Raw genomic sequence first — 27,817 nt, forward strand, 5'->3', positions numbered from 1 at the left:
TGTGTCCTTTGGGTAAATACCTAGGAGTGGAATTGCTGGATCATATGGAAGCTCTATGTTTAGTAGGTCCAGAAATCTCCACACAGCTCTCCATAGTGGTTGGACCAGTTTGCACTCCCACCAACAGTGCACAAGAGTTCCTTTTTCTCCACATCCTCGCCAACATTTGTTGTTGCTAGTTTTTTTAATATGTGCCATTCTCACTGTGTGAGATGGTATCTCATGGTAGTTTTGATTTGCATTTCCCTGATGACAAGTGATGTTGAACATTTTTTCATATGTCTGTTGGCCATTTGCATTTCCTCTTCAGAGAAGTTTCTTTTTAGCTCTTCTGCCCATTTTTTGACTGGATTATTTTCTTTGTTGTTGCTGAGTCTCATCAGCTCTTTGCAGATTTTTGTGATCAGTCCTTTATCATTAGTGTTGGGTGCAAAAATGTTCTCCCAGTTGGTGGGGTTTCTCTTTGTTTTTGTTATGTCTCTTTTGCTGTGCAGAAGCTCTTTAATTTGATGTAGTCCCAGCTGTTTATCTTTGTCTTCACTATCACTGCTTTGGGTGATGTGTCTGTAAAGATGTCTTTGATGTGCAAATCCCGTAGTGTTTCGCCTATATTTCCTTCTATGTATTTTATGGTTTCAGGTCTTATGTCTAGTTCTTTAATCCATTTTGAGTTGATTTTTGTGTATGGTGTGAGGTAGTGGTCAAGCTTCATTCTTTTGCATGTAGCGACCCAGTTTTCCCAGCACCATTTATTGAACAAACTTTCTTTGCTCCAATGCATAGTCTTTGCTCCTTTGTCAAAGATTAGTTGACCATAAATCTGTGGGTTTATTTCTGGATTTTCTATTCGATTCCATTGGTCTGTATGTCTGTTCTTGTGCCAATACCATGCAGTTTTGATGATTATGGCTTTGTAGTATAGTTTGAAGTCTGGGAGTGTGATGCCTCCATTTCCTTCTTTTTTTTTCAGTAGAGCTTTGGCTATTCGGGGTTTTTGGTGATTCCATATGAATTTCATCAATAATTGTTCTATTTCTTTGAAGAATGCCATTGAGATTTTGATTGGAATAGCATTGAATCTGTATATTGCTTTTGGTAGGATGGCCATTTTAATAATGTTTATTCTTCCAATCCATGAGCAGGGGATGTCTTTCCATTTCTTTGTGTCTTCTTCTATTTCTTTTAACAGTGTTTTATAGTTTTCTTTGTATAGGTCCTTTACCTCTTTTGTTAGATTTATTCCAAATATTTGATTTTTTTTGTTTCGATAATAAAAGGGGTGGTTTTTTTGATTTCTTCTTCTTCAGATTTATTGTTTGTGTATAGGAAGGCTACTGACTTTTGCGTGTTGATTTTGTATCCTGCCACTTTACTGAATTGATTGATGAGTTGAATTAGTTTTTCTGTGGAGATTTTGGGTTCTCTATGTATATTATCATATCATCTGCAAATAGTGATAGTTGACTTCTTCTTTTCCTATTTGGATTCCTTGGATGTCTTTCTCTTGTCTTATTGCTCTGGCTAGGACTTCCAGTATTATATTGAAAAGCAGTGGTGAGAGTGGACATCCTTGTCTTGTTCCAGATCTTAATGGAATTGCTTTCAGCTTTTCACCATTGAGAATGATACTGGCTGTTGGCTTGTCATAGATGGCCTTTATGATGTTGAGTTATGTTCCTTGTATCCCAAGAATTTCAAGGGCTTTTATCATGAATGGGTGTTGCACTTTGTCGAAAGCTTTCTCAGCATCTATTGATATTATCATATGGTTTTTATATTTCTTTTTGTTGATGTGTTGGATAACGTTGATTGATTTTCGGATGTTAAACCATCCTTGTGCCCCTGGAATGAATCCAACTTGGTCGTGGTGAATTATCTTATGGATACATTGTTGGATTCTGATAGCTAAAATTTTATTGAGGATTTTTGCATCAGTGTTCATTAGGGAGATTGGCCTATAGTTTTCCTTTTTTGTGTTGTCCTTATTCGGTTTTGGTATTAGTGTAATATTGGCTTCATAGAACGTGTTTGGTATTGTCCCTTCCTTCTCAATTTTTTGGAAGAGTTTGTGAAGGATAGGCACTAATTCGTCTCTGAATGTTTGTAGAATTCATTTGTAAATCCATCAGGTCCTGGGCTTTTGTTTTTGGGAGGTTTTTAATTACCATTTCAATTTCGCTGCTTGTAATTGGTCTGTTTAGGTGTTCTGTTTCTTCTTTATCTAGCTTTGGGTGATTGTAGAGTTGTAGGAATTTGTCCATCTCCTCTAGATTGTTGAACTTGTTTCCATATAACTGTTCATAGTAGTTACTGATTATTCTTTTGATTTCTGCTGTGTCCGTTGTAATTTCTCCTCTTTCATTTATGATCCTGTGTATTTGTGCTTTCTCCCTTTTTCCTTTGTGAGCCTGGCTAGGGGTTTGTCTATTTTATTGATTTTTTCAAAGAACCAGCTCTTGGTTTCATTGATCTTTTGGATTGTTTTTTTAGTTTCAATTTCATTTATTTCTGCTTTGGTTTTTATTATTTCTTTTCTTCTACTGGTTTTGGGGTTTTTTTGTTGTTCTTTTTCTAGATCTTTGAGCTTCGAGATTAGGTTGTTTCTTTGAGTTCTTTCTTGTTTTTTGATGTGAGCTTCTATTGCTATATATTTTCCTCTTATTACTGCTTTTGCTGCATCCCATACATTTAGGATATTGGTGTCCTCCTTGTCATTCAATTCAAAGAATTTTTTAATTTCTTCTTTGATCTCCTCGTTAGTCCAGTGGTCTTCCAGTAGTGTGGCTTTTAATCTCCATGAGGTAGGATAGTTCCTTGCCTTCTTTTTATGATTTATTTCTAGTTTGATGCCTTCGTGGTCAGAAAAGATGGTTGGTATGATTTCAATCTTGGTGTATCTGTTGATGTTTGTCTTGTGCCCCAGTATGTGATCGATCCTGGAGAATGATCCATGTGCGCTTGAGAAAAATGTGTACTCCGTTTTTTTTGGGTTTAGTGTTCTATAGATGTCTGTTAAGCCCAAATGCTCTAGGTCCTTATTTAGAGCTTTAGTTTCTTTACTTATTTTTTGTCTTGTTGATCTATCCATTGTTGATAGTGGTGTGTTGAAGTTTCCCACTACATATGTGTTTTCTCTGATGTCTGTTTTCAGAGAGGACAACAGTTGTCTGATATATTTTGGTGCTCTTTCGTTTGGTGAGTATATGTTAATGAGTGTTATTTCTTCTTGAAGTATTGTCCCCTTGATCATAATGTAGTGACCATTGGGGTCTCTTTTTATTTTTTTGAGTTTGAAGTCTGTTTTATCTGATATAAGTATAGCTGTTCCTGCTTTCTTTTTTGGCCCATTTGCTTGTAGGATTGTTTTCCATCCTTTGACTTTGAGCCTATTTTTATCTTTTGTAGCTAAATGTGTTTCCTGGAGACAGCAAAAGGTTGGGTTTTGTTTCTTAATCCAGGCTGCAACTCTGTGTCTTTTTATTGAAGAGTTTAGTCCATTTACATTTAGAGTTAATATTGATATGTTAGCATCTGTATTTGCCATTATGTTTGTCTTTCCTTTGATTTTATTTATTTATTCTTTTAATAACTTTTTTTTTTTTGGTCTTCTTTCGTTGTTATTCGTCCCTCTGAGGTTCTGGCTTTAGGATTCCTTGTAGTATTTTTTGGAGTGGGGGTTTAGTAGCAATGAAATTCCGGAGTTTCTCTTTGTCTGGGAAGGTCCATATTCTTTCTTCATGGAGGAAAGAGAGCTTTGCGGGATAGAGTATTCTTGGTTGGCATCTGTTTTCTTGGAGTCTGTTGACTATGTCCCTCCACTCTCTCCTTGCCCGTAGTGTTTCTTCAGAGAAGTCTGATGTCAGCCTGATTGGTTTTCCTTTGAATGTTATCTGTTTCTTCCCTCTTGTCAGCTTCATTATTTTTTCCTTGTCCTGGATTCTTGGGAGCTTTACTATTATGTGTCTTGCTGTGTTTTTCCTTTCGTCGTGGAAGTTTGGTGTTCTTCTTGCTTCTTGTATATCAATTTTCAGCTCCTTCTTCTCATTTGGGAAGTTCTCTTCAATTATATCCATGAATATTTTCTCTGTTCCTACATCTCTCTCCTCTCCTTCTGGAATTCCTATAACTCTTATATTTCCTTTCCTCATGGAGTCAGATAGTTCCCGAAGTCTTTCTTCATTCTTTTTCCTTCGTACTTCTCTTTCCTTTTCTGTTTTGGTTCTTTTTATTTCTGTGTCTTCAAGATTACTTATTCGTTCTTCCATTTCATCTATTCTGCTTTCATTGCTTTTCCCAGAGTTCTTTAGTTCCTCCATTAATTCTTTGATCTCCTGCATTTCTCTTACTTCCCTCTTTAGGGACTCAATTTCCTTCTTCTGATCTATCACTTTTTTAATCATGGCAATTTTAAATTCTCTTTCTGGAAGGCTCAGAAGTTCTTCCAAGTTGCTGTCGTTGCAATCTGGGGAGTGGTTTTCTTTTTGTGGTGTGCTTCTTTCCTGAGGAGTTTTTAGGTTGCGTGTGGTTCTTCTACTCCCTACTGTCTGTTTTCTAATTTGTCGTATGCGTTGGGACACTGTGTTGCTCGGACTGACTGACATCTTGGGTGAACTTCTCCGCTCCCTCTGGCTCTTCCAGGAGCCATCTCTGTCTTCTGGGGGAGCTTTCTGCTGGTTTTAGGCAGTTTTTACTGAAGAAATGTCCCTGTTCTCAAATGGCGAAGCGGGATGCAGTCCCTGCACCTCCGGTTTCAGGCACACTCTTCTGCGCACCCGGTCTGCCCCGGACGTGGGTGCCTGCTCCCTCTGTGGGCTCAGACTGCTGGTCGGAAGGGGCCTGGCGTGGAATAACTTCCCGGCTGGCCACTGGGTCCTCCAGAAACCTTCTGCCCTTTTCAAGCAGTCTTAAGAAATGTCCTGTTTTATAGGGTGTTAGTGACTTTTTTTTCCTGGTCGCTAGGTGGCGCCAGAGATCTCTCCTATTGTCCTTGGGGGGCTGTTTTTCGCCTCCCCCCCCCCCGTGGGACAGAGAACAGAGCGGGAATGGTAGGGTACACCTCAACAGCTTTGGGGTGCTGTGTCTGCCTTGTGCCCCACCGTCCTGGAGAACCCACGCCCCGAATTTTCGTGCCCCGGGTCTCAGTTCAAAGCCCTCAGTTCCAGGACGCGGGCTGTAGCCCAGTTCAGTGGCGCGGGAATGGCGCCTTTTGCACAGCTCCCGTGCCTGGGCGCCTGGTTCCTGCTCACTCAGGGAGGGACCTTCACCTCAGTGAGGACCTCCGCGCGTCTCCCCGCAAGCCTAGGTCATCTCCCCGCAAGCCTAGGTTGCAGGCGCGGGGACCTGGGCAGCCGCGATCCAGGTCTGCACTTGCTTTTCAAGCCCGCCGAGCGCGCCGCTCTCCGCGCCAGCTTACCGGGCAGCCCGGGCTGTGTGCGCGTCTCCCGGGGTCTTTGTTCTTCTCTAATGGCGCCCGGAGCCGTTAGCTCACCGCCGCGGCGGATCCTGCAGGGTTCGCCTCAGCTCCCGTTCACGGGGTGTGGTGGCTGCAATAGTTCCTTTCCACTCACAGTCCCGCTTGCTGCGTCGTTTGTTCTTGTTGGCCGTTTTGGTTTGTTGTTTCCTCCTCTCTGCTGGTCGGAGAGTGCCGCCTCTGTGGGCGGGGGAGGGGAGCAGGGTTCTGCGCTTCCCTCCCTTCTAGTCCTCTTTTATGGCCACTTTCTTCTTAGGGCAGTTCGCTGGCGTCACCCGTTTATCTTCCGTGTCCCAGTTCTCACTGGGACCTGCCGCTTTTCCTCCCTATTCACTTTTTTTAATGGGAGATCTTACTCGCAGCGTCTCCTCGCCGCCATGTTGCTCCGCCCCCCTATATTATACTCTTAATTGGAGCACTTTAGAATATAAATGGAACCTCTATTAATAGTTATACTGGGCAGCACAAGTATACTGGTCTTCTTTAGATAAACTGAAATGGATAGTTCACTGTAACTAGAGTTTATAGGTTTGGGGCTTGTATTCATGGAAAAGGCTTGCAATCATCAATTAAGGAAAAAAAAAAGAAAATATTCCTGATTTCAGGGTTAGCGGAGAGGGAAGATTTAGTAAGTAAATATGTTATTTAATATTTTCAGTGCTCTCCTGTTCTACTTTATGTATATAGAAATTGATGGTGGCACCATGCCTTAAATCCTACATTTTATTTTAAGATTACTAGTCAATGTAGAGATTATGAATTTGGCATGCCAATTTAGAAATCAAAGGGAAAAAAGTAGATTTTGCTGTATTTTAAATTTTTTAAGTAAATGAAAAATAAAATTAGATATTGTATGCTCGATCATATATAAAAGTAATAGAAAACAAAAGTAATAGAAAAAAGCTACTTAAGTGGCATATTCCAGGGTAAGATGGGTAAAATATTATATTTATGTGTAAATATACACATACATTCACGTTCATGCTAATGCTTACCTGATATGTATATAATTAGCATTCATATAATGAAGCCCTATGAATCAGTTAAAGAACAACAAAGAATATCCTAGAATCTAAGTGGCGAGGTGTATAAATCTTAATGGTCAATATATCCCCAACAAGAGGCTCAAACTGCTGGTGTTAGGACATTGCAAATTAAAGGTACACAAACTAATTATTATGGTTTAAGAGATCCTGCACAATCTGGCCTCTGTCCAACTCCCTAAACTCATCTCAGTATTCTCTCTACTCCCCATAATTCAACTCAACCTACCTCCTGTCAGTTTTCAGATATCCTAAGCTCTTTCCTATTTTCTGACAAATTTCTTCTTTGTTTTGTGACATATTTCTCTATCATTTTGTTTGGTTGTTTGCTTGTTCATTTTCTCATCCTAAGGTACAAGTTCCATGAAGTCAGGGATTTCATCAGTGTAATTTTCTATTCTCCCCAGCATCTTTTGCTCAGTGCTTAAAACATAGTAGGAGCTCACAGTAGAAGATGATAGCAGTGTATATTATTGAAGAGAGTATTTTTTTTATATGGTTTGGAACTGATAATAAGAGATTAAGTCGTGGTCCATATTCTCCCCTATCCTTGCCCTATTCTTTGTCTAATATATTCCAAATGAATTAGATTGACCTAACACCAACATAACAACACAACGGAAAATGAGGTTGACGATCCTTAAGATTTTCAAATGGAAAACAAATTAATAGACTTTGTAGTAGTTGCAAGTAATTGCTAATGATTTTTTGTGATGGTGATTTCATTGTAAAATAAGAAAAATTCAGTAAACATATGACTCCTGATTATTTTATAAAGTTAATCTAATGTATTAGTGTCTAATTGCCTGCACTTTTTTTTTTAATCTTATTCTGGATTCCATCTTATTCCTTATGTCTACCCCTGTGATTTTGATTGGATATGCAGATAAACATGGATGGAGTGAAGATATATGTTTCCTGTATTAGTTGGTATATAAATTTGTAAGAATACTATGATTTGTTTAATTCCATGTTTAAAAAAGAAGTCCTTCATTACTCAGCATTCAAAAAAGATAAACACATGCAATTTGCAGCAACATGGATGGCGCTGGAAGGGATCATGCTCAGCGAAATAAGCCAAAAAGAAAAAGAAAAATACCGGATGGTCTCACTCATAGCAGGAATCTAGAAAACTTAAATAAGGGACCAGGAAAATGAATATAAGAAAGTGAAAATCAAAATCAACAAAAAACTATGAACCAGAGACACTTTTTGGGGGGTGGGGGCGGGAGGGGAAGGATTGGGGTCAGAATGGGGCGTTTGCAATTGTATGGGGGAATATAAAAATAAAATTTATTATTAAAAAAAAAAAAAGAAGTCCTTCAAAGTCTAAGCCAGATGAGCCACTGCTAATGCTATTTCCTTCCTAATAATTTTTTTAAAAGATTTATTTATTTATGCATATAAGAATTGGGGTACAGGCCAGAGGTGTGGGGGGTAAGAGGATTCACCAGAGACAGAGTAGGGAACAGATCAAGCAGATTGACTGAAGCACACTGCTGAGAGGAGCAGCGGGCGAGTCAGGAGAGGTCTGCTGCGCCATGTGGGTTGCTCCCTGGCTGGGGATCAAACTCGTGCTGCAGTGGCTGCGAAAATCTTCATAGGTTGTGTCTTAATACCCTGCACCACCAGGGAGGCCCCCCCCCTTTTTTTTTACATTTAATTTTGGTTTGATATTTTCCTTCTTTCTCTAGTGAGGTGAAGAAAAACTAGTATGTGTGCGTGTGTGTCCAATCCTTTTCTAGGTGGCTTTCCTAGATGCTTTAACATTATTCCTTTGATCCCTATAAAACTTCTATTTCAGTTATTTGTTTTAATTTTTTCCTACCCTCATTATTTTACAAATTCCTTAGGGCAGTGTGAGGAGTGATTTTCACAATTTGTTCTTAGGAACCTAATGTATATTTGTTGAAGAAATAAAATGAAAGATGTATGAATGAGGGATATACTTAATACACTATACTATAGTTTCCTTACATGTGAAATGAAAGGAGATAAATTTTACCTTTAAATATCCAACATAGGCCTCATTCTTCTTCTTCCTTTGTTTTGACACTTCCCTCATCAGATATTACGAGAGAATAATTTTAAGGTTAAATGACAGTATTTTATATCATGCTCAGATGGAATTATATAGAATAAACAGGTATAGCTGTGTTTATATTGAATGGCTTAATTGCTCTTGAAATCTACACAACTTTTAATATATTGCTTCCTTTCTTCTATCCATAACATTATTGTTTATCAATAGTGATCAGGTTTAAGAACAATCAGGAATTGGTCAAAGCAGATAACTTTCTAGGGTGTTAAATATTATATATCTTAATGAGGTGGCTAGGTAGGTATACTAAACCTAGCATTTTTTGGTATATAAAAATGATTCTTGGGCCTCCCCGGTGGTGCAGCGGTTGAGCGCTGGGTTGCTAAGCTGCCTGCAGCCTCGATCCCCGGCTGCTCCCCAGCCACCGGAGGAGGGTCCCACATGGCGCGCAGATCTCTCCTGCCACCCGCTGCTCCCCTCAGCAGTGTACTTCGGTCCTTCTGCCTGCTCTGCTCCCTGCTCTGGCTCTGGTGAATTCTCTCACCCTCTCGCGCTTCTGACTGTACCCAGTGCTTGAATAAATAAATAAATAAATCTTTAAAAAAAAGTGATTAAAAAAATAATTCTTGAAATTCTTAAATTTAAATTTTTTAATTTGTGAAATATATCTACCTTCCATATTCCTAGACTGGCACAGAGAAGACATAAACGAGTAAGAACATGGACTCGTCATATAAACATCTTTAATAAAGATTACATCTTTGTGCCTGTAAATGAGTCGTGAGTATTTCAGATTATTTAAAAACAAAATTGGAGAGATTACAGACAAAATATTTTGTGCATGCTTAGATTAAAATTCAATAAAATGTATGGGTACATAAACCCCAGAAATTATTTTTATTCCTTTCTGTAGAAGTAACTAAAACAATGAATTACTTGTCTTGGATTTTGTTTTAATATGGTTATATTGTAAGAGTAGTGGAAAAAATGACAAATGATCAACTCCACTGAGGTGTTAAATTTCTGGATTCAAGAAAAGATTTTCTAAATATATGTTCAAAAGATTTTAGGATGAATCTTCAAATACTAAAGAGAACATGCTCTTTAAGCATTAATTTAATAAAGGTAATACCGTGTTCATTAAAACAGATCCTCGTCAAGAGAAATGTTGATTATATGAAAGTAAATAAATTTGTTACTCATATTTTACTCTAAGTATGGTTGCTATTTATTTAGTTTTATAATCGCATACATTCTATCAGATATTACAATGGACTTCTTCAAAATTGATAGGAAGTTTGTCATACCCATTTCCTCAGCTGTAGCTGTACACTGTATTCTTATACACTGTTTCAATTTTCAACAGATCTCACTGGTATCTTGCAGTCATTTGTTTTCCCTGGTTAGAAGAAACAGTGTATGAAGATTTTCCACAAACTGCATCTCAGCACTCCCAGACTCAGCAGTCCCAACAAGACAACAAAGCAATAGGTGATAAAGTTAATGTAGATGGTGTTTTTTAAAAATGGTAACAACAGTACAATGATCATAGGGAACAATATGACATTGAAATAGTGTAGTGATTTTTAAGCTTACTAGAAGAAAATAATAAATCTGATATTTTCATGATAGATGTGTATGTTGTGTATAGACAAAGTATTAAGTTGTACTGTCTTATCAAGTTTTATGACAGCACTTGTATAGAATAATCTTGCTAACATGACTAAGTATTTAAGCAATGAGTCTTCAAAAACTCCAAATTATATGTTTTATAGTTGTAGCGAAGTGGCAAGCAGAGTTAATAATAGCTATTACAGTTAATATTGACCAACATATAGGTGGCAATGGGAGGCAGAAAAAAACTAATAAAGCTAATTATTTTCAGTTTTTTTTTCCTGATCTGCTTATGCTTCAGGTGTGTACTTATGCAGCAGTCTTATCATAGAGTTTAAGAAACACTACTATGCAAATTAACAGTCTTCCATATTAAAACAGACATTTTGATTAGTGTGCTATTTCTAAAGATTGTCTTTTTATAGGAAACTGGCCCAATTAATTGGTATTTCAGGTTTTGGCTCTGGGGTTTATATATTGTCTGATAACAGTTTTATTTGCTTTTATTCATAACATTAGCCATGAAAAAAATTAAATAGATTCCATGTATTTATTCCCTTTATTTGCTACCATGCATACAGACTATAATTTAAACTTATTTAAATACTTTGTATTACATATAAAATAGAAACTCAAAACTGCCTTGTTATTTTTAACTAGATAATGATCTTCATACTTCTTCAGCACTCTTCTCGAGGACAGAGGATTCCCAAGTAAGTGTGTTATTGTTTGGATGTGAAGGAAGGAATTCATAAATACAATAATTTTATCTGTAAAATGGGCATAGCTAGGTGGACTATAATTTGATTTTGCTGCTTTATGATTCTTTGATATATTTTGTGGGGATAGGAAAGAGAACAAGAGAAATTGTCATTCTCCTTGCATTTATAATCGCTTATTTTAAATCCCTGGGTGTGTTTATTCAATAGTTCATCTGATCATCTTGTTTAACAACTTTTCTAATTTCTGTGAGGCAGATTTACTTTTTTTACTTAATCATAATTAATAATCAGAGCAAACATGCTTTATCTTCTGTTTTCCATTTTTGTGAATTTTTTGTAAAAGTCATTCAAAGTAGACTAAAGATTAATCTATATGACTTCTGAGGATAAGAGATACTATTAACTTTTCTTTATATGGGTCTCCAAACTGTCATGCATGGTTTAGATTCAGTGTCTTAATTGATTAAGGTAGCCACCTAATTAATTTTTTTGTATGGATAGCAACAGCCTCCCAATATAGGTCGGTGTCTTTATTGTCACTAGTATAGAATGGGCAGAAGGAATGGGATTTTCTTTACTGTTGTCATAGTGGAAAGACAGGGGACTTCCTTCTTGCTTCTAGGACTGGGCTTCTGACATTGGGTTGCTTAAAACATTTGTTCTTTGGTGCAGTTGTGATAAAAAGAATTAAGGTCAGTTAAGCTATTCAAAATTAGTGTGTTATTCCTTTCTTAGAGATGCTGTGTTTTTAAATAATAAAGATACTGAGAAGTTCTACATTAAAGAACTCTGCTTTAGTTTGATCTGTTGTTTGGCAAATTAATTAAAAAAAAAAAACACTCCATCCCTTTTCCCTCAGTACACATTACTACTGTGCTCTTCACAGAGAACTGAGGTGATGGTGCACGGGTGCATTGGTGAAGGAAACTCTATGGGGACTACACCTGAGGGGGTGGGAGGAAGCAAATATTGTTTAAAAATCCACAATGATGTCAAAAAATTAATAATAAAAAAAGGGGGAAAAAAGGAAAAAAAATACTGTACTCTTTTTTTTTAAAATAAATTTTATTTTTATATTCCCCAAACAATTGCAACCCCCTTATTTTGACCCCAATCCCTCCCCTCCCCGCCCCTCACCCCCCATAAAGTGTCTCTAGGCCATAGTTTTTTGTTGATTTTGAGTTTCACTTTCTTATAGTTATTCATTTTCCTGGTCCCTTATTTAAGTTTTCTAGATTTTTGCTATGAGTGAAACCATCTGGTATTTTTCTTTTTCTTTCTGGCTTATTTCTCTGAGCATGATCCCTTCTGTACTCTTGTGCTTCAAAGGAAAAAAATGTGTCTCTACCAGCATCCTATATTGAGTTAGAGAATGTATGTAAGCAAAGGTTAAATTGAATTGTTTATTTTTGCTTAAGATAGTAACTCTGAATAAAAGTAATTAAAGTTGTATATTTTTTTGACCCCATAACTTCTTGATACTACATGGAAAAGTGTACTCATAAACTTTTAAACCTTACCTTTAGAACCCATAGTAATTGACTATAGAATTGGGGGTGGGGGAAGCAGTTGTTTCACCAGTACAAGAAAATAAATCAGTGAATTTTTGAAAAAATGAAATTAGTTCACTTCAGGTGATGAAAAGAATTCTTATTTAAAATTTTGATCCACAGTTGTTTGAAACATTTTATAGAACAACTGAATATTTTTTCAAACTTGTTTTAACTACAAAATCATAAAAATTAATATTATTTCAGAGTACTGAGAGGAATATGTCAACACCAAAGAAAATGTGTAAAAGGTAGGTATATGCTATATTTTTTTCATATAATTAGGTTTATTTCATATGCAGATATTTACATTGTAATTTCTTCCTTTGCTTTTCGTAGGCCTTGCATTCTTATACTAGATTCCTTGAAAGCTGCTTCTGTACAAAACACAGTTCAGAATTTGCGGGAGTAAGTAATGACAGTTTCACCCTTCACTTTGTTGTCTAAAGCCTTAGTAATTTTGAAGCTACCTTAAAAATTGCTGAAGCTATATCAGAATTGCAAAAACTATATCTATCCTGACCATGTGATATGTGAAGTAACTTTGAAGCATCACGTATTATAATTTGTTATATTAATTTGGCTTGAAGCAACATAGCTGTCAGCAAATGTTTTCTATATTTATGAAAATATTGCATGATAGTAAATACATTTCTACTCTAGACACTCTACTCTTTCATTATTTAAGGTATTTAGAGGTAGAGTGGGAAGTCAAACGAAAAACTCACCGTGAATTCAGCAAAACAAACATGGTGGACCTATGCCCTAAAGTTCCTAAGCAAGATAATAGCAGTGATTGTGGAGTATATTTGCTGCAATATGTGGAAAGCTTCTTCAAGGTATGTAAAAATATAAATGTTCTAAAATTCAAATGTAATTGATATATAACATATTAGTTGCAGGTATACAACAATGATTCAGTATTTGTATATATTGTGAAATGATCACCACAATAAGTCTAACAACCATCATCATAAGTAAGTTTTTTATTCACAATTACCAATCATAAATTACTGGGCAAACAAAGAATCAGGAAAATATTATAGGTAATTAAGAAAGAGAAAAATAAAACTACATACAATCCAGATATTGGAATTAGCAGATAAGAACTTTAAAATAATTTGATTCAGGATGAATTTAATTCACCACAGCAGCAAAAGAAAAGACAAAAATCATATGATCATATGATCTGCAGTAGCTGCGGAGAAAGCATTTGATAAGATTCAATATCCATTTATGATAAAAAACTAAAAAATGAGGAATAAGAAAAATACCTACACATAATAACAACCATATATGACAAATCCACAGTTAACATCATTTTCAGTGGGAAAAATATGAAAATTTTTCTTCTAAGATCAGGTAAAGATAAGGATTTCATCTTTTACCACTAACATTCAACATAGTTTTGGAAGTCCTAGTTAGAACAATTAGGTAAAAGAAAGCTATAAAAGGAATTCACATTGGGAACTATCACTATTTGCAGATGACATGATAATATACATAGAAAACCCTAAAGACTCCACTAAAAGACTCCTAGAAACAATCAGTTCAGCAGAATTACAGGTTCCAAAATCAATGTGCAAAAATGAGTTTCATTCCCAAACTGGTCCAACCACTATGGAAAGCTGTGCGGAGGTTCCTCAGATTACTAAACATGGATATATGATTCTACTCCTAGGAATCTATCCAAAGGACATAAAAACTTTAATTTGAAAGGAAACTTGCACTCCTATGTTTATTGCAGCACTGTTTACAATAGCTAAGATATGCAAACAACCTAAATGACCAAAAACAGATGACTTGATCAAAAAGATGTGGTATCTATACCACATGTGTTATATATACACATATATACATGTGGTATATATACACAATGGAACACTATTCAGCAATCAAAAATATAAACTCATGACATTTGCAGCAACATGGATGGAGCTAGAAAGGATTGTGCTAAGTGAGACAAATCAGCAGGAAAAAAAATTATGGGGTGGTTTCACTAATAGGAGAAATATAGAGAAACTGAACAAAGGATCAAAAAAAAAAAAAAGAAAACTCGCAGGCAAACTATAGATCTGAGGCATACAGCAGGGGAGGGAGAGGGAGATGAGTCAAAACAGGGGAGGGAAGAGCACAAGGGACTATGGTGATGGTTCACAGGTGATATGATTGTGGAAGATTTATAGGGACTATACCTGAGCAGAGAAATCAAATATTGTACAAAAATGAACAATGTAAGAAAATAAAAAAATTAGTTGCAATCCTGTATGCCAACAGTGAACTAAAAGAGAAAGAAATCAAGAACATAATCCCCTTCACAATCACATCATAAAAGAATTAAATACCTAGGAGTACATTTAACAAAAGAGGGGAAGGACCAGTGCAATAAAAGCTATGAGACATCATTAAGAGAAATAGAAGACATAAAAAATAGAAGGGTATGCTCTGCTCATAGATAAGAAGAATTAGCATTGCTAGAACTACCATCTTACTTATCTAAAGCAATATACAGATTCAGTGCAATCCCTGTCAAAGTTTCAATGGCATTCTTCAAAGAAATAGGACAAACATTGTGTGTTTATATGGGAACACAAAAGACCCTGGATAGCCAAAGCAACCCTGACAAAAAGAGGAAGGGTGGAGTATCACACTCCATACTTCAAACTATATAACTTACAAAGTATACAAAACTATAGTAATCTTAATATAGTGTTGGAATACAAATGGATACACAAACTAAATGAATAGCGTTAGTGTCCAGAAATAAACCCACATTTATATGGATAAGTAATCTGCAACAAATGGAGAAAGAAAAGTCTCTTCAATAAATGGTTTTGGGAAAACTGGACAGCCATATGTAAGAATAATATTTGACTACTGTCTCACTCCATAGACAAAAGTTAACTGCACCAAAGACTTGGATACAGTACTAGAAACCCTAAAATATACAGAAGAAAACAGGCAAACCACTCCACAATATTGACTTCAGGATGTTTTTGGGGACTTTACTTCAATGGCAAAGGAAACAAAACTAAAGATAAGCAAATACATGAAATTAAGAAGATTCTGCACAGTGAAAGAAACTCACTAAAATGAAAGTACACCCTACTGAAAGGAAGAAAGTATTTGCACGCCATATATAAGACAAGGCCAACACCCAAGATTTACAAAAAACTCACATAACTTGACAAAAGAAAGCAGATAACACAATCGGGAAATGGGTAGAAGACTTAAACAGACAATTTTCCAGAGTACACATACACATGGCCAGCAAAGCACTTAAAAAAATGCTCATCATCACTTACTCTCAGGGAAATGCAAATCAAAACCACAGTGAGAGACCACCACACACCTGTGAGAATGGCCTATATCAAGAGGCAAAGATGTGGAGAAAAAGTCCCAGAAAGCAGTGAAGTTTGCACTGTATTGAATCATTCTCTATTTACCAATTCTGTTTGCCCTAATCTACCTAAATGTGCATTGTGGCAGGACAGAGGTATTTGATTTTGATGTTCAAACTTAGTAACTTAATTGAGTGGTGTCGATCACACAACTCTTGTGAATATACTAAAAACTATTCAGTTGAATCCCTTAGTGGAATTGTATGGTCTGTGAATTGTATCTCAGTAAAGCTGTTGTTTAAAAACAGAAATTCCTCTCCAAAGAGCACCTGCACCCCTATGTTTATAGCAGCACTATTTACAATAGCTAAGCTTTGGAAACAACCCACATGCCCAAAAATAGATGACTGGATCAAGAAGATGTGGTACATATACACCATGGAATATTACTCAGCATTCAAAAAAGATAAACACATGCAATTTGCAGCAACCTAGAGGGAGCTGGAAGGGATCATGCTCAGCGAAATAAGCCAGAAAGAAAAAGAAAAATACCGGATGGTCTCACTCATAGCAGGAATCTAGAAAATTTAAATAAGGGACCAGGAAAAATAATAACTATAAGAAAGAAAATATCAAAATCAACAAACAACTATGAACCAGAGACACTCTATGGGGGGGGGGGGGCGGGGAAAGGAGGGCTTGGGGTCAAAATAACGGGGTTGTAATTGTATGGGGAATATAAAAAAAAATTTAAATGTGAAAAAAAATAAAAACAAATTCCTCATTTCTTGTCAAATGAAATTAGAGCAAATTTGAAATTATATGGCTAAAAGTCATTGCATTTTTCTTTGTTCTTTAGGACCCTATTGTTAACTTTGAGCTCCCGATTCAATTGGAGAAATGGTTTCCTCGTCATGTAATAAAGACCAAACGGGAAGATATCCGAGAGCTCATTTTGAAACTTCATTTACAGCAACAGAAGGCCAGCAGGAGTTAGTTAATCCTGACAGACATGACACAGATGTCCTGTACGATTACTGGAAAGCCGCTTACCAGCATTTGTGTTAGCCAGCTCACAGAGAAGAAAATAACTTGCAGTAGTTTTATAAGTCATTGAGTGTTATTTAAAATATATCAGATATATTACTAGAATTGTTGGGATCTCAGAGATGGAGTGGAAATGGGAGTGATACAGATAAACTTATCAGATAGACATTAAGATTTCATAAATACTGATATTTTTATAATAAATATGCTTGAATTATGCAATAGCACATGTAATGTGGGAATGTTTTTATAGGTAATAAAACTTTGTGATCTGTACTTCCACATAATGGGGGTTAAAGGGAGTTAGATCCTCCCTGGTGCCAGCCCCCGTGCTTGTCAAATTTGTTGACAAGTCACATTATACTTCTATTCTTTGCAACTCAAGCATGCAGTATAAATACTGTGTATTTTTATAAAGAGTTCCGTATCAAGGCTTCAGAAAATGCCATTGACGGCATCCCTTCTGTATAGTGTAATAAGATATAATGTTAGGAAGATGGTGAAAATTCACTCTTTCAAAGTGCAGCTTATTTTTTTGTCAACTGCTAAATGAAATTGTTACTCTGCTGTAAATATTTCCCCCCCAATTTCTTTTGATGTCATATGTGGGGATCTGAGAATTTAGTTCTTTCATTTAGGAGAGATTTGGAACAAAAAAATTTAGCTATCCAAAATAGGTTTTTTAAAGTTATATATGTAGCTCAACTTAGTTTGTTTGGGGTATAGCTATATAAATGTTGACTCCTTCATTATCCCAGAATATATGTACACAGATGCTCTAAGTATAGAAGATAAAATTGATGTCCCCATAACTTTAAAAAAATACCCTCAAAATTTATTTATTAATTGTTAGAACTAAATATATAATTTTATAGCTGTTTATCCACTATTTAGTGCAAAGCCAGATTGCTGTCATTGCTTTTATATTTTTTAAATTGTAGTTTTTAGAGACCTTTTAGCACCATGGAACTTAATATTTTATTAAATGTTCAGGTAACAGTTCTGAATTCATGTGGTGATGGTGGTTTATATATGTTTTAACTCTTCACAGCATTTCTAAGGTTATCAGGAATATTTTGAGGAGTGATTTTAGTGTATTTCTTACATTAGAAAACTGTTTAAGACATTTTAATCTTGTGTTTTAAACATCTAGATTTACATTGTAGCTATATATAAAGCAGTGAAGCAAAGGCAATTTAAGAGGAAGATAAAATTTGGAATTATTTTTTTTTTCAAAATCATGTGAATTGAGATTGTCAGTTAAACCTCAGTGTTTTAAAGCTTTTGTTAATCTTGTCATCATCTTTTTATTGTTAGGAGACATTTGTCTTTTGTGGATTTCCTGTAAAGTTAGTCATAATTAAATATTTCATTCCCAATTTGTGTGTGTGGGAGGGGACTTTTAAAGATGACTATTATTTTGTACATCTAATTTTGGAAAGCAATTATATAATACATGTTCTTGTGACTTCTTAACTTTTTTGTTTAAATGTTTTTCACAATTACCACTGTTCTTTATCATGTTTTGAAGATTATTTACAATTCCTTGCCTAAATTCATGTGGAAATAATGCTTTGAGAATATCACCATTTTATATTAAACATGTTTCCAAATCCTCAAATTGAGGTGTCATTTTTTCTTAAGAAACACGATCAATTCTTAGAAATCGATTTTAAATTATATGATACCCATTGCAAGACATATAACTGATGCTTACATTAATTTTTCTTATGATTATAAGTCGCATGTAGTTCATTTGATAGTTCAGATAATAATTTTTGAGCATCTACTGCTAACAGCCAATTTGCTAAGTACAATAAATAAATCATACCTCTTATTCCTGAGTTATTTATAATCTAATGGGAAAAATGGGCATATAATCATTTTTAATATTCTCTGGTAAAATGGCCATAATGTTTCTTTGGTAGTACATGTCATTTTTTTTTTTTAAGAACTAGGGAAACTTTAATACCTTTAAAATCAACTTCTTTTTTTATGTTAGTGGAAAAAATAGTCTAGAGTTGTCATACAGAAAACTTTTTAGAACTGGTTCCAAATTATATTCTGTCTTCATCTTTCCACTGTCACCTACTTTCGGTCATATAAAATCATTCATTACTTTTCACTTACACCAAGCGTAAGCTCTTTCTCTGTAGGAAATGATCGTGTGTTTTCTTTCAGTACTGTACCAATATTTTTTGATTGCAAAAAATAAAACTTTAATTGTTGAATTGTGTCTGGACTGGAGGAACTGTGAATGGACGTGTATCTTCTGAAGTGCTCCAGAACTTTATAAAATCCTATTGGAAAGGATTTAGAAAGGGTGCAGCTTCTGTTTCTCTCTGTAGAGTCTCTTGTCCTTTTGGAAATATGGAAACTTTGACCAGCGGCTTTTAAAAGATAACAATTCTGTTTGTGTGAGGCTTCCGTATGCTGGTATGGTCTGCATCCACCCAAGTGGTCATTTCTGTTATAACTGAATGTATCCCTTTTGGGCCTTGGAAGGTTCAGCCAGGACTCTTAAAGGATTCTAGATGAAGATGCCTTACTTGATACTATCTTGATAACACTGCTTTCTTGCCTGTAGTCTAATTGCGTTTTGGACTGTTGTCTGGTGAGTATGAAAGTCACTTTAGACCTAAGACTTTAGACTTAAGACTTTAGACTTTAGACTTAAGATCACAGATATTGTGTGCAGTGGGCATTGCGGGATTGTACCTCCATACCTCATGTTTATATATGTTATTCCCTCTTCCTAGAGCACTCTTTCACTGCTTGTAATTCTTTTTTTAAAACATAACTCAAACATCTTCATTCCTATATTTGCTCAAACTGAATTACTTATTCCCTTTCCTCTTTTTTCCATAACAATTTGTATAAACAAGGGGGTGGGGGGAAGCAAATATTGTTTAAAAATGAACAATGATGTAAAAAATAAAAAAAAACAAAAAAAAAACAATTTGTATAAACTTCTCTTATTCTAATATTCCTTAATTATTCCCAGCAACTATTTGATCTCAGGAGAAATTATCATATCTTTGGTGAGTAAAATAAGCTCAAAGAGTTTACATAATATACCAAAATCAAAGATTGAACGGTAAAAAACAAAATTTGAGTCCAGGTTTTCTCATTCTAAGTACAGAAATATTTCTAGAATGCTGTGATTCTCAGATTTTCTAGCTTATATGAAGCCATCAAACAGAATAATTTGCAACAAATACTTAATGTCTAGAAGTTCTCCCTTATTCTGAATTGTCAACATGAAGCTTCTCTTGAGACTTTAAAATAGAACTTTGGTAATGAAATTTCCAGGTTTTGTCTTTCAACAGTAAATTTTGGCAAAAAAATTTCTTACCAATATTTTGAAAATGCTTCTACATCCATGTATTTTTAATGGTCATTTAAATTTGTTAGCTTGTATGAGAACTGAAAATGTGGATTATGAGATGATTTATTGAGGTAACATTGGTTTACAACACTATCTGATTTAGGGTTATAGGTTCATACCTCCTCAGATGCATGTCATCATACCACACTTAACCACCAAAGCACCCATTGACCACTGGATCTGCTCTCTCTCTTGTTTGTACCCCTTCAGGTTATCCCCCTCTAGTATTCAATGTTGTAGTCATGTTTCTAGTTTTGGTTTAGTTCCATCAGTTCCTTTATTTTGTTTCCCTGTGTTCCATATAGAAGTGAAATTATCTGTTATTTGTCTTTCTCCTCCTGACTTATTTCACTTAGAATAGTCCCCTCCAGTTTCATCCATATCGGACCACAGATAAAATCTTCATTTTTTTTCTTGGTTAAGTTTTAATGTAAATAAACAAACTGGGTCTCACGTTTAATAGCAATTTTAAAGAACAAAGATACCACACAGTTTTCATTTATATTGAATATTTTGTATGTGTCAGACACTATTTTGAGCATTTTTTGTCTAGTAGTTCTCATAGCAACTCTATCATGAGATAGATACACTATTCCAATCCTATTTAATAGGTGAGGAAAGGGACAGCGTTGTGGTGCAAGATGTTAAAATTTTGTATACAGGAGAGAAATGTACAGAATAGTGGTTTTATTATAAAAACAACTACAACAAAACCAATTTTCTATGTAGCTCTGCATTTCTGAAGTAGATAGGTAAGTCAGTCTGAAGTAGATAGATATAGGTATAGTTATTCTTATATTAGGCTTTAGAAGAAGCCAGAGAAAACAAGAATCTATAAGGTTTGACTAATATATTCAGAAAAGTCATAGAACGTTATTATATGTGAAATACAGTATTTGTAAATGAACTTGTTGGACATAAGGAGAGTGTTAGTAAAGAGCTTAGCTGGCTAGATTAGAAGAAATTGTCTCTTCCCATCTGTTCTAATTAGCTTACCTCTCATGCTTTCAAAGCATGCTGGGTATTTCAGAAAAGGAGTGAGAGGTTATTTTATAAGAACATCATTTTTATTTAATTTAAAACGGTTTTGGGACAGGTATAAATCTCAAACTGGTAGATCTTTCTGTAACAATTTGTTACTGGAAGTTTTAAGGTTTTGGATACTCAAGGATTTTGGCCTCTCATTCCTTCAGTTTTGGCCCAATTGATTATGTTTCCTCATTTTATTAAGACTTTTCTGGGTGTTTTGCTGTTTGTCATGACAGAAGAAAAGCATCCATCAACAGGTATTTAAAAATCTACAGTTTTTCTTTTTATCTCTAATATAGTCTCTCTAAAAATACTATTTGATGTGGCTGAGTACTGGAAGAATTTGAATGAAATACTCTTAATTAATCTTTGATACTGCTTCATTTAAGTTGTTTTAAAATCTTCCAAGTAATTTTACGTTCCATGTACATTAGTAATTCTTTCATTAGTAGCTCTAAGGTAATTTACTTCCTTTTATTTCTTGTGTTGAATTTTTGGAGGTATATTCATTTCAATAGCTAACAATCTTGAAATAAAGGAGTTGGAATTTAATGGAACACATTTAAATTGTCATTCCTCCTCTCCTTAGGCAACTATGTCTGTAATCTGAACATTAACTTCAAAATCCAAATGTGGCACAAATACCAGATTTCTTTATTGTCTTTTACTTTATTATCAAAAGCCTTGTTTATGGTTTCACTGTGTAGCACAAACCTACTTATCCTTTGAAGAACTCCAGGAACCCAGGAGTGCAGTTTCTTTTCTCTTGACCCACCCGGAATCCACAGTCCCTTCTCTATCTACTGAAAAGAAAGCACCTCTGGACCACAGAGAAGCTGAGAGACAGTGGTTGCTCAGAAGAAGGAGATCTACTTTGTTTCCTAATGGAGTGAAAATCTGCCCAGATGAAAGTATTACAGAGGCTGTGGCAAAACATGTGAAGTATTTCAAAGTACGAGGTAAGCAAACAGTCACACCCTTACCCTGGATGAAATTCATATATAATTCTATCACACTTACTGTATCTCATAATTAAAAATATGATAATTTAGAAGTGACTGAACCAAATGTTATCTTTCTATTAGATGGAAAAAGAACTTTCTATGAATATAGTATCTCTATAGCTTCTGAGGAAAGTTTGCATTGTTTTAAGAGGAGATGGTTTAAATCTTTTTAAGTGTTTCAAAAGTACTAGTTTATGTTACTAGATACACTTATTTTAGTTTTAACTTTTTTCATTAATTCATTTGCCTAAATATACATATATATGTATTTACCAAGGTAAACATACCCATTTAATTATATATATGAAAATACAATCAAATTCTATATTTTATAGTTTAGATATTTTACAGATTTATGCTACTTACATTCTAATTGATATATTTAAAGCTTTTTATGTGTAAAATGATGTAATTTCTCATAATGAATGCTAAAGCAACACAATTGGGATTTTTTTTAAGATTTATTTATTTATGCATATAAGAACTAGGATACAGGCCAGAGGTGTGGGGGGTGAGAGGATTCACCAGAGACAGAGTGGGGGACAGAACGGGCAGATTGACCAAAGTACATTGCTAAGGGGAGTAGCGGGCAAGTCAGGAGAGGTCTGCAGTTCCATGTGGGTAGCTCCCTGGCCGGGGATCGAACTTGTGCTGCAGTGGCTGTGGACAGCTTCATAGATTGTGACTTAACCCCTTGTGTCACCAGGGGTTAAAATTATTGACCTTGATCTCATACCTTTTTATTATTTGAGTTATTCTCTATTTCTTTTATTAGGTATATTTATGTTTACTAACCAAAATCGCTTAACTGGCTATAATGTATACCTTAGATATTTGGAGGACCCCCAAACTTTGCTTTTTGCTCAATAGCCAATAAAAAAAAGCATTAGTATGGATGTGAGGTTAGTAAACTAAAGTTATGATAGGTGATGAAATGATAATGAAATTAGGTTTGTTTATTCATGCATAATTTTAAATATTATTTATTGAGCATTTACTTGATCACTGTGCGAGCCCCAAACACTCTTAGCTTTAAAGGAAATATCGGACTCTTTCACTTATATATGGAATGTAGAGAAACCAAACAAAGGGTTAGGAAAAAGACAGAACTTGTAAACTGACCATAGACCTGAGGCTTACAGCAGGGAAGGGGTCAAAACAGGGGAGGGACGAGCACAAGGGATTGTGGTGATGGGTCATGGGTACGTTGGTGGTAGAACTATGTGGACTACACCTGAGGGAAGAAATCAAGTGACAAAAATTAACAACAATGTAAGAAAATAAATTTAATAAAATAAATAAAAGAAAAAAAAATTCAACAGGCCACCTTGGATATAGCAAATACTTATTAATTACAGGTATGCTTTATTACTATTGAATATATATCAAATAATTTTTAATAATCAAATAATTTGAGAAATATTAAACAGAATTATTTAAAAAAGAAAAATACCTCTCTGTTTGCTTTCCAGTGTGTCAGGAAGCAGTCTGGGAAGCCTTCAGGACTTTCTGGTATCGACTTCCTGGAGATGAAGAATATCATTACTGGATAGATTTGTGTGAGGATGGAGTCACAACTATATTTGAAATGGGCACACATTTTAGTCAGTCTGTAGAACACAGACATTTAATTATGAAGGTAAATGTAGTAAGGAACGGAATTGCTGCATTATTGTAGGAATATGTATGCACAGTTAAAGACTAAAGGAAGAAAAAAGGGTGGGAAGAGGGAAAAAAATTTAAAAAGGGGGAAAGAACAAGTGGCAAATCTCTGCATTGCTTTTTTTTTTTAGGCTATTTGAGTGGACTCCCATTGGGCGTGTGTCTGTAGTCTTTTTAACCCTGCCCATTCTTCTTTTCATATAGCAGCATGACTTTATGACAAGACATTAAAACTGTTTAGGTATATAACAGTCCTCCCTTACCTGCAAGGCATATGTTCGAACACCCCTGATGGATGCCTGAACCATGGATAATATCAAAGCCCTATATATATTATGTATTTTCCTCTAATATATACCTTCTATAAATATTAATTTGAGTTAGCTTTTAATTAAGAGATTAACAATAATAAATTATAATAAAATAGAACAGTTTAATAATATGCTGTAAAAAAGCTATGTGAATGTGGTCTCTCCTTTTCTCTCAGAATGTCTTAATGTGTATAATTTTTTCCAATAGCAGTTGTCTGCAGGTAACAGAAATCACAGAAAGTGGTGGGCTAAGGGATAAGGGAAATTGTTCATGCTGTCTGATACCCCCCTCTGTGTCTCCCCACTCATCTGTTTTAAGTTCTATACATCCTCAACTCTGATGTAGCCTCCTTTGTGAGGAACCAACCCCCAATGCAGCAAATTTAGCTCTCATAATTCTTTGACGAGCAACATTTTTATTCTTTGATTTTTTTTTACATTTTATTATTACTTTTATATGTAATTAATTCCTCTACCAGGCCAGGGGCTGATGAACAAAAGTTACATCATTATTTGTTCATTTTGCTTTTCCATGTTAAAGTAAACATGCGATAGATATTTGCTGAAATAAAAAAATATATAACCAATAGCTAGCAATGTCCCTTTCCTATTTGCTGCAATTTATAAACAATGTATATTATTTTAAATACCGGTTTTATGTATTACATACTTTAGGGAAACTAAATTATTGACTGTATAACTTGTTACTTTGGAAGTTGTCTCTCACTAGTATAACTTTTAGTAAGTTAGATTTAAAGGCATAAAAAATACATTCTAAATGACTATTTGGGGCCTCGCCTGGTGGAGCAGCAGTTGAGCGCTGGGCTGTGAGGCTGCCCGCAGCCTCTGCAGCGCCGGTTCGTTCCCAGCCACCGGCGAGGGTCCCACAAAAAAACAAACAAACAAAAAAAAAACCCAAAAAAAACTAAATGACTATTTGGTAGAACATGCAAAGGGGGTAAATGTGTTATCTGGATTGAGTCTTAAATAACAAGCACAAGTTAGCTAAATTAGGAAGAATTTGGGATGGACATTCTAGACAGCGGGGGCAATGTAAGCCAAGAGTTTGGAGGGAATTGCTTGGACCAGAACACCAGAAGGGTAAACTAGAAATGAGAGGAGATCAAGCTAGAAGAGCAGACAACTGAATAAGTTGGTATTTAACTTTTTAGATGATAGGCAACTATCAAAAAACTCTAAGTGGGTGAGTCACATGGCTAAAAGGATCATTATGGGTGGTCACTGTAGGCTGGATTAGAGGGCACAATACTGGAGAGGGGAGAGAAATGCTACTTTAGAACTCCAGGCCTAAGGGGATGAAGGTCCTAACTAGACCATGAGATAGAGAAAGGGAGCATGTCATGGATTGGTGGTCAGTGGGAAGACCAAAGAAATGGAACAGGAAGTCTTGGATGGCAAAGACTGAGAAATCAGAGAAGAAGATTTGTAGATGTTGGGGCAAGGGAGGAAAGAATGACATCATTTTTGAACATACTGAGTTGAGCCATGTATGAAATGTGAGTTGATATTTATATATAAAGTCAAGGAAGTGATGTAGGTCACAAATATACCTATAGAAATCACCAGTCTTGAGGTGGTCATTAAAACCATAGGAGTGGCTGAAATTATTCTGGAAAAGTCTGTAGAATAAGAGCAGTGAGTTGCTTATGAGAGTTATTTAGAGTAATACTGTCTCCATTTTACAGATGAAGACACTGAAGCCTGACACCAGAGAGATTTTGGGATTTGCTTCTATAGCTAAACAAGAGAGAACAGAACTTGAAACTAGGTTTTCTGATCTTTTTATCTTTTGGTCTCAACATTAAGCCATAATTAATTTTTAATTTTTTTTACCCAAGAATTGAGTGGTATCTAACAAATTTGTCAGATTTCCAGTGAATCTGAAAAAGCATGGTGTGAATCCATTGAAGCTAAACTGACAAGCCAGACACATAAGCTTAATCAAGGAGCGATCAATGTAAGCCACTCATTTAGAGGAATCTTGGGATGCTTTACTTTGGAAATAATACTCCAGAGGAGTAATCCACTAATTGATACAATTTGTCTTTTTGTTTGAATTCTGGAGAATCAGATTTATCAGTTATTTTACAAGCATGTTTATATTATTCTAGGATTATTGTTACTATAAATAGGCTAGATCAGAAAACATTTTGATTCTAATTTCATGGAAAATTAATATAAAACTCTACCCATGTCTAACTTGTAGTTTATTTTGGAATGATTAGCAGGCAAAATCTGTTAATCTTTACTCATTATAAGAGCACAGGAACCTAGTGTAGGGATGTTCCCACAGTCACATACACAAAAAATCTTTGTATTTTTAGGTGCCTAGTTTTAACTATTTGTCTAACCAAAGGGAATAATAACAAAATTTCTGTAATTTTTTCTGTAATTTTAGGGCATTCATGTTCCTTGTGTAATAAGTTTTATTTACAGTTTAATAACTGTCATTAATTCAGGCAGTCATTTTAACATCTTTATTTTCCTTAGAAACTGATGTACACAAAGGAAACTGTAAGCAGGTGAGTGTCTTTTTCCCCCAAGTTAGTTCATGTTTGGCAACAGAGAATGGATTGTACATCTACTCCAAGACTCACCTCAAATTTAATGGTTTCTTTCTTTTTTATTGCCAGTCCCTGCAGTGACCAGGCCTGTGGGTAAGTCCAAATACTTTTCCTCATCTTGAGGCCACTTACCTTTCCGGACCACCATCACAGCCGCTGTGCTTGTTTACTGTCTGACCTCACAGGAGGCAGACTTGCTCCTCTCTCTTGGGTGAGAAAAATAGATTTGGGGAAATGGGATTTGGAATGACCTACTGTTGTTGAAGCTTACAGACTGAGGGTAAAATTGTTGTGAAATAGTACACTGTAGAGGAGCATAGTTTATTAAATGATGGGTGGTGTGGCTCACTTTATTGAGTGATGATGATTATGATCTTGAAACAGGAATAACACAATCTTGATAAGTCCTCCAATGTTATGATTCTTGGCTCTATTGGCCTTTAGACTTAGGGTTAGCTTTATTCCTGACTCGAGCAATAGCAGTACAAAGCAGATCATGGAAGGTAAGGAGCTTTGAATCCACAAGGTCTAAAAAATGTTTGATTCTACCCATATTCAGAATATCTAGATGGTGCCAGTTTGTGGGTGATTATTTAGAAAAGCATCACTAGGACATTCAATTCAGGCCAGAATCCATTATGCCTCCAAGTGAAGGAAGGACAAGTTGAAAAATCAAGTAGATGAGTCAGTGTGCCCGCCTGGGCAGCAGAGTCCAGGGAAAGGCATCGTAGATTGTACATGTGGTTAGTAGTTGGGTATATATTTGATTTCAAGGTAGTCATGAACAAATGGGAAGGAAATAGGATTCTGTGTGATCTCACGCATCCACAGAGCTAATATCACCTATGAGTCTATGCTGGCCTGGGATTAAATACCTACTTAGAGGTGGGGCCATGTGGTTGCTTGGGTGTGGGCTTTTGACCATTGAGAGGAAGAGGAAGAAGATCTGAGAGGTTCCTTGTGATTGCTATTGCAACACATAGGCAGTGGATTAAATACTCTGGTGAGTA

The 27,817-nt window shown here is 35.5% G+C and overlaps 1 protein-coding gene across 1 annotated transcript in view; it reads left to right on the plus strand.

Annotated features, from left to right (window-relative positions):
- SENP7 (SUMO specific peptidase 7) overlaps positions 1–19,027 on the plus strand; it is a 168,385-nt gene extending 149,358 nt beyond the window's left edge. The window contains exons 18-24 of the mRNA XM_054700652.1: positions 9,242–9,334; positions 9,921–10,045; positions 10,829–10,881; positions 12,648–12,691; positions 12,780–12,848; positions 13,129–13,279; positions 16,641–19,027. Coding sequence (XP_054556627.1) covers positions 9,242–9,334; positions 9,921–10,045; positions 10,829–10,881; positions 12,648–12,691; positions 12,780–12,848; positions 13,129–13,279; positions 16,641–16,778 — 673 coding nt within the window. The 3' untranslated portion in view covers positions 16,779–19,027. The remainder of the gene's footprint in view (positions 1–9,241; positions 9,335–9,920; positions 10,046–10,828; positions 10,882–12,647; positions 12,692–12,779; positions 12,849–13,128; positions 13,280–16,640) is intronic.
- The last annotated feature ends 8,790 nt before the right edge of the window (positions 19,028–27,817 follow it).

The sequence above is a fragment of the Talpa occidentalis genome, unplaced genomic scaffold (genome assembly GCF_014898055.3).
Source record: "Talpa occidentalis isolate TD23 unplaced genomic scaffold, MPIMG_talOcc4v2.1 talOcc4.4, whole genome shotgun sequence".
NCBI classification, from domain to species: domain Eukaryota; kingdom Metazoa; phylum Chordata; class Mammalia; order Eulipotyphla; family Talpidae; genus Talpa; species Talpa occidentalis.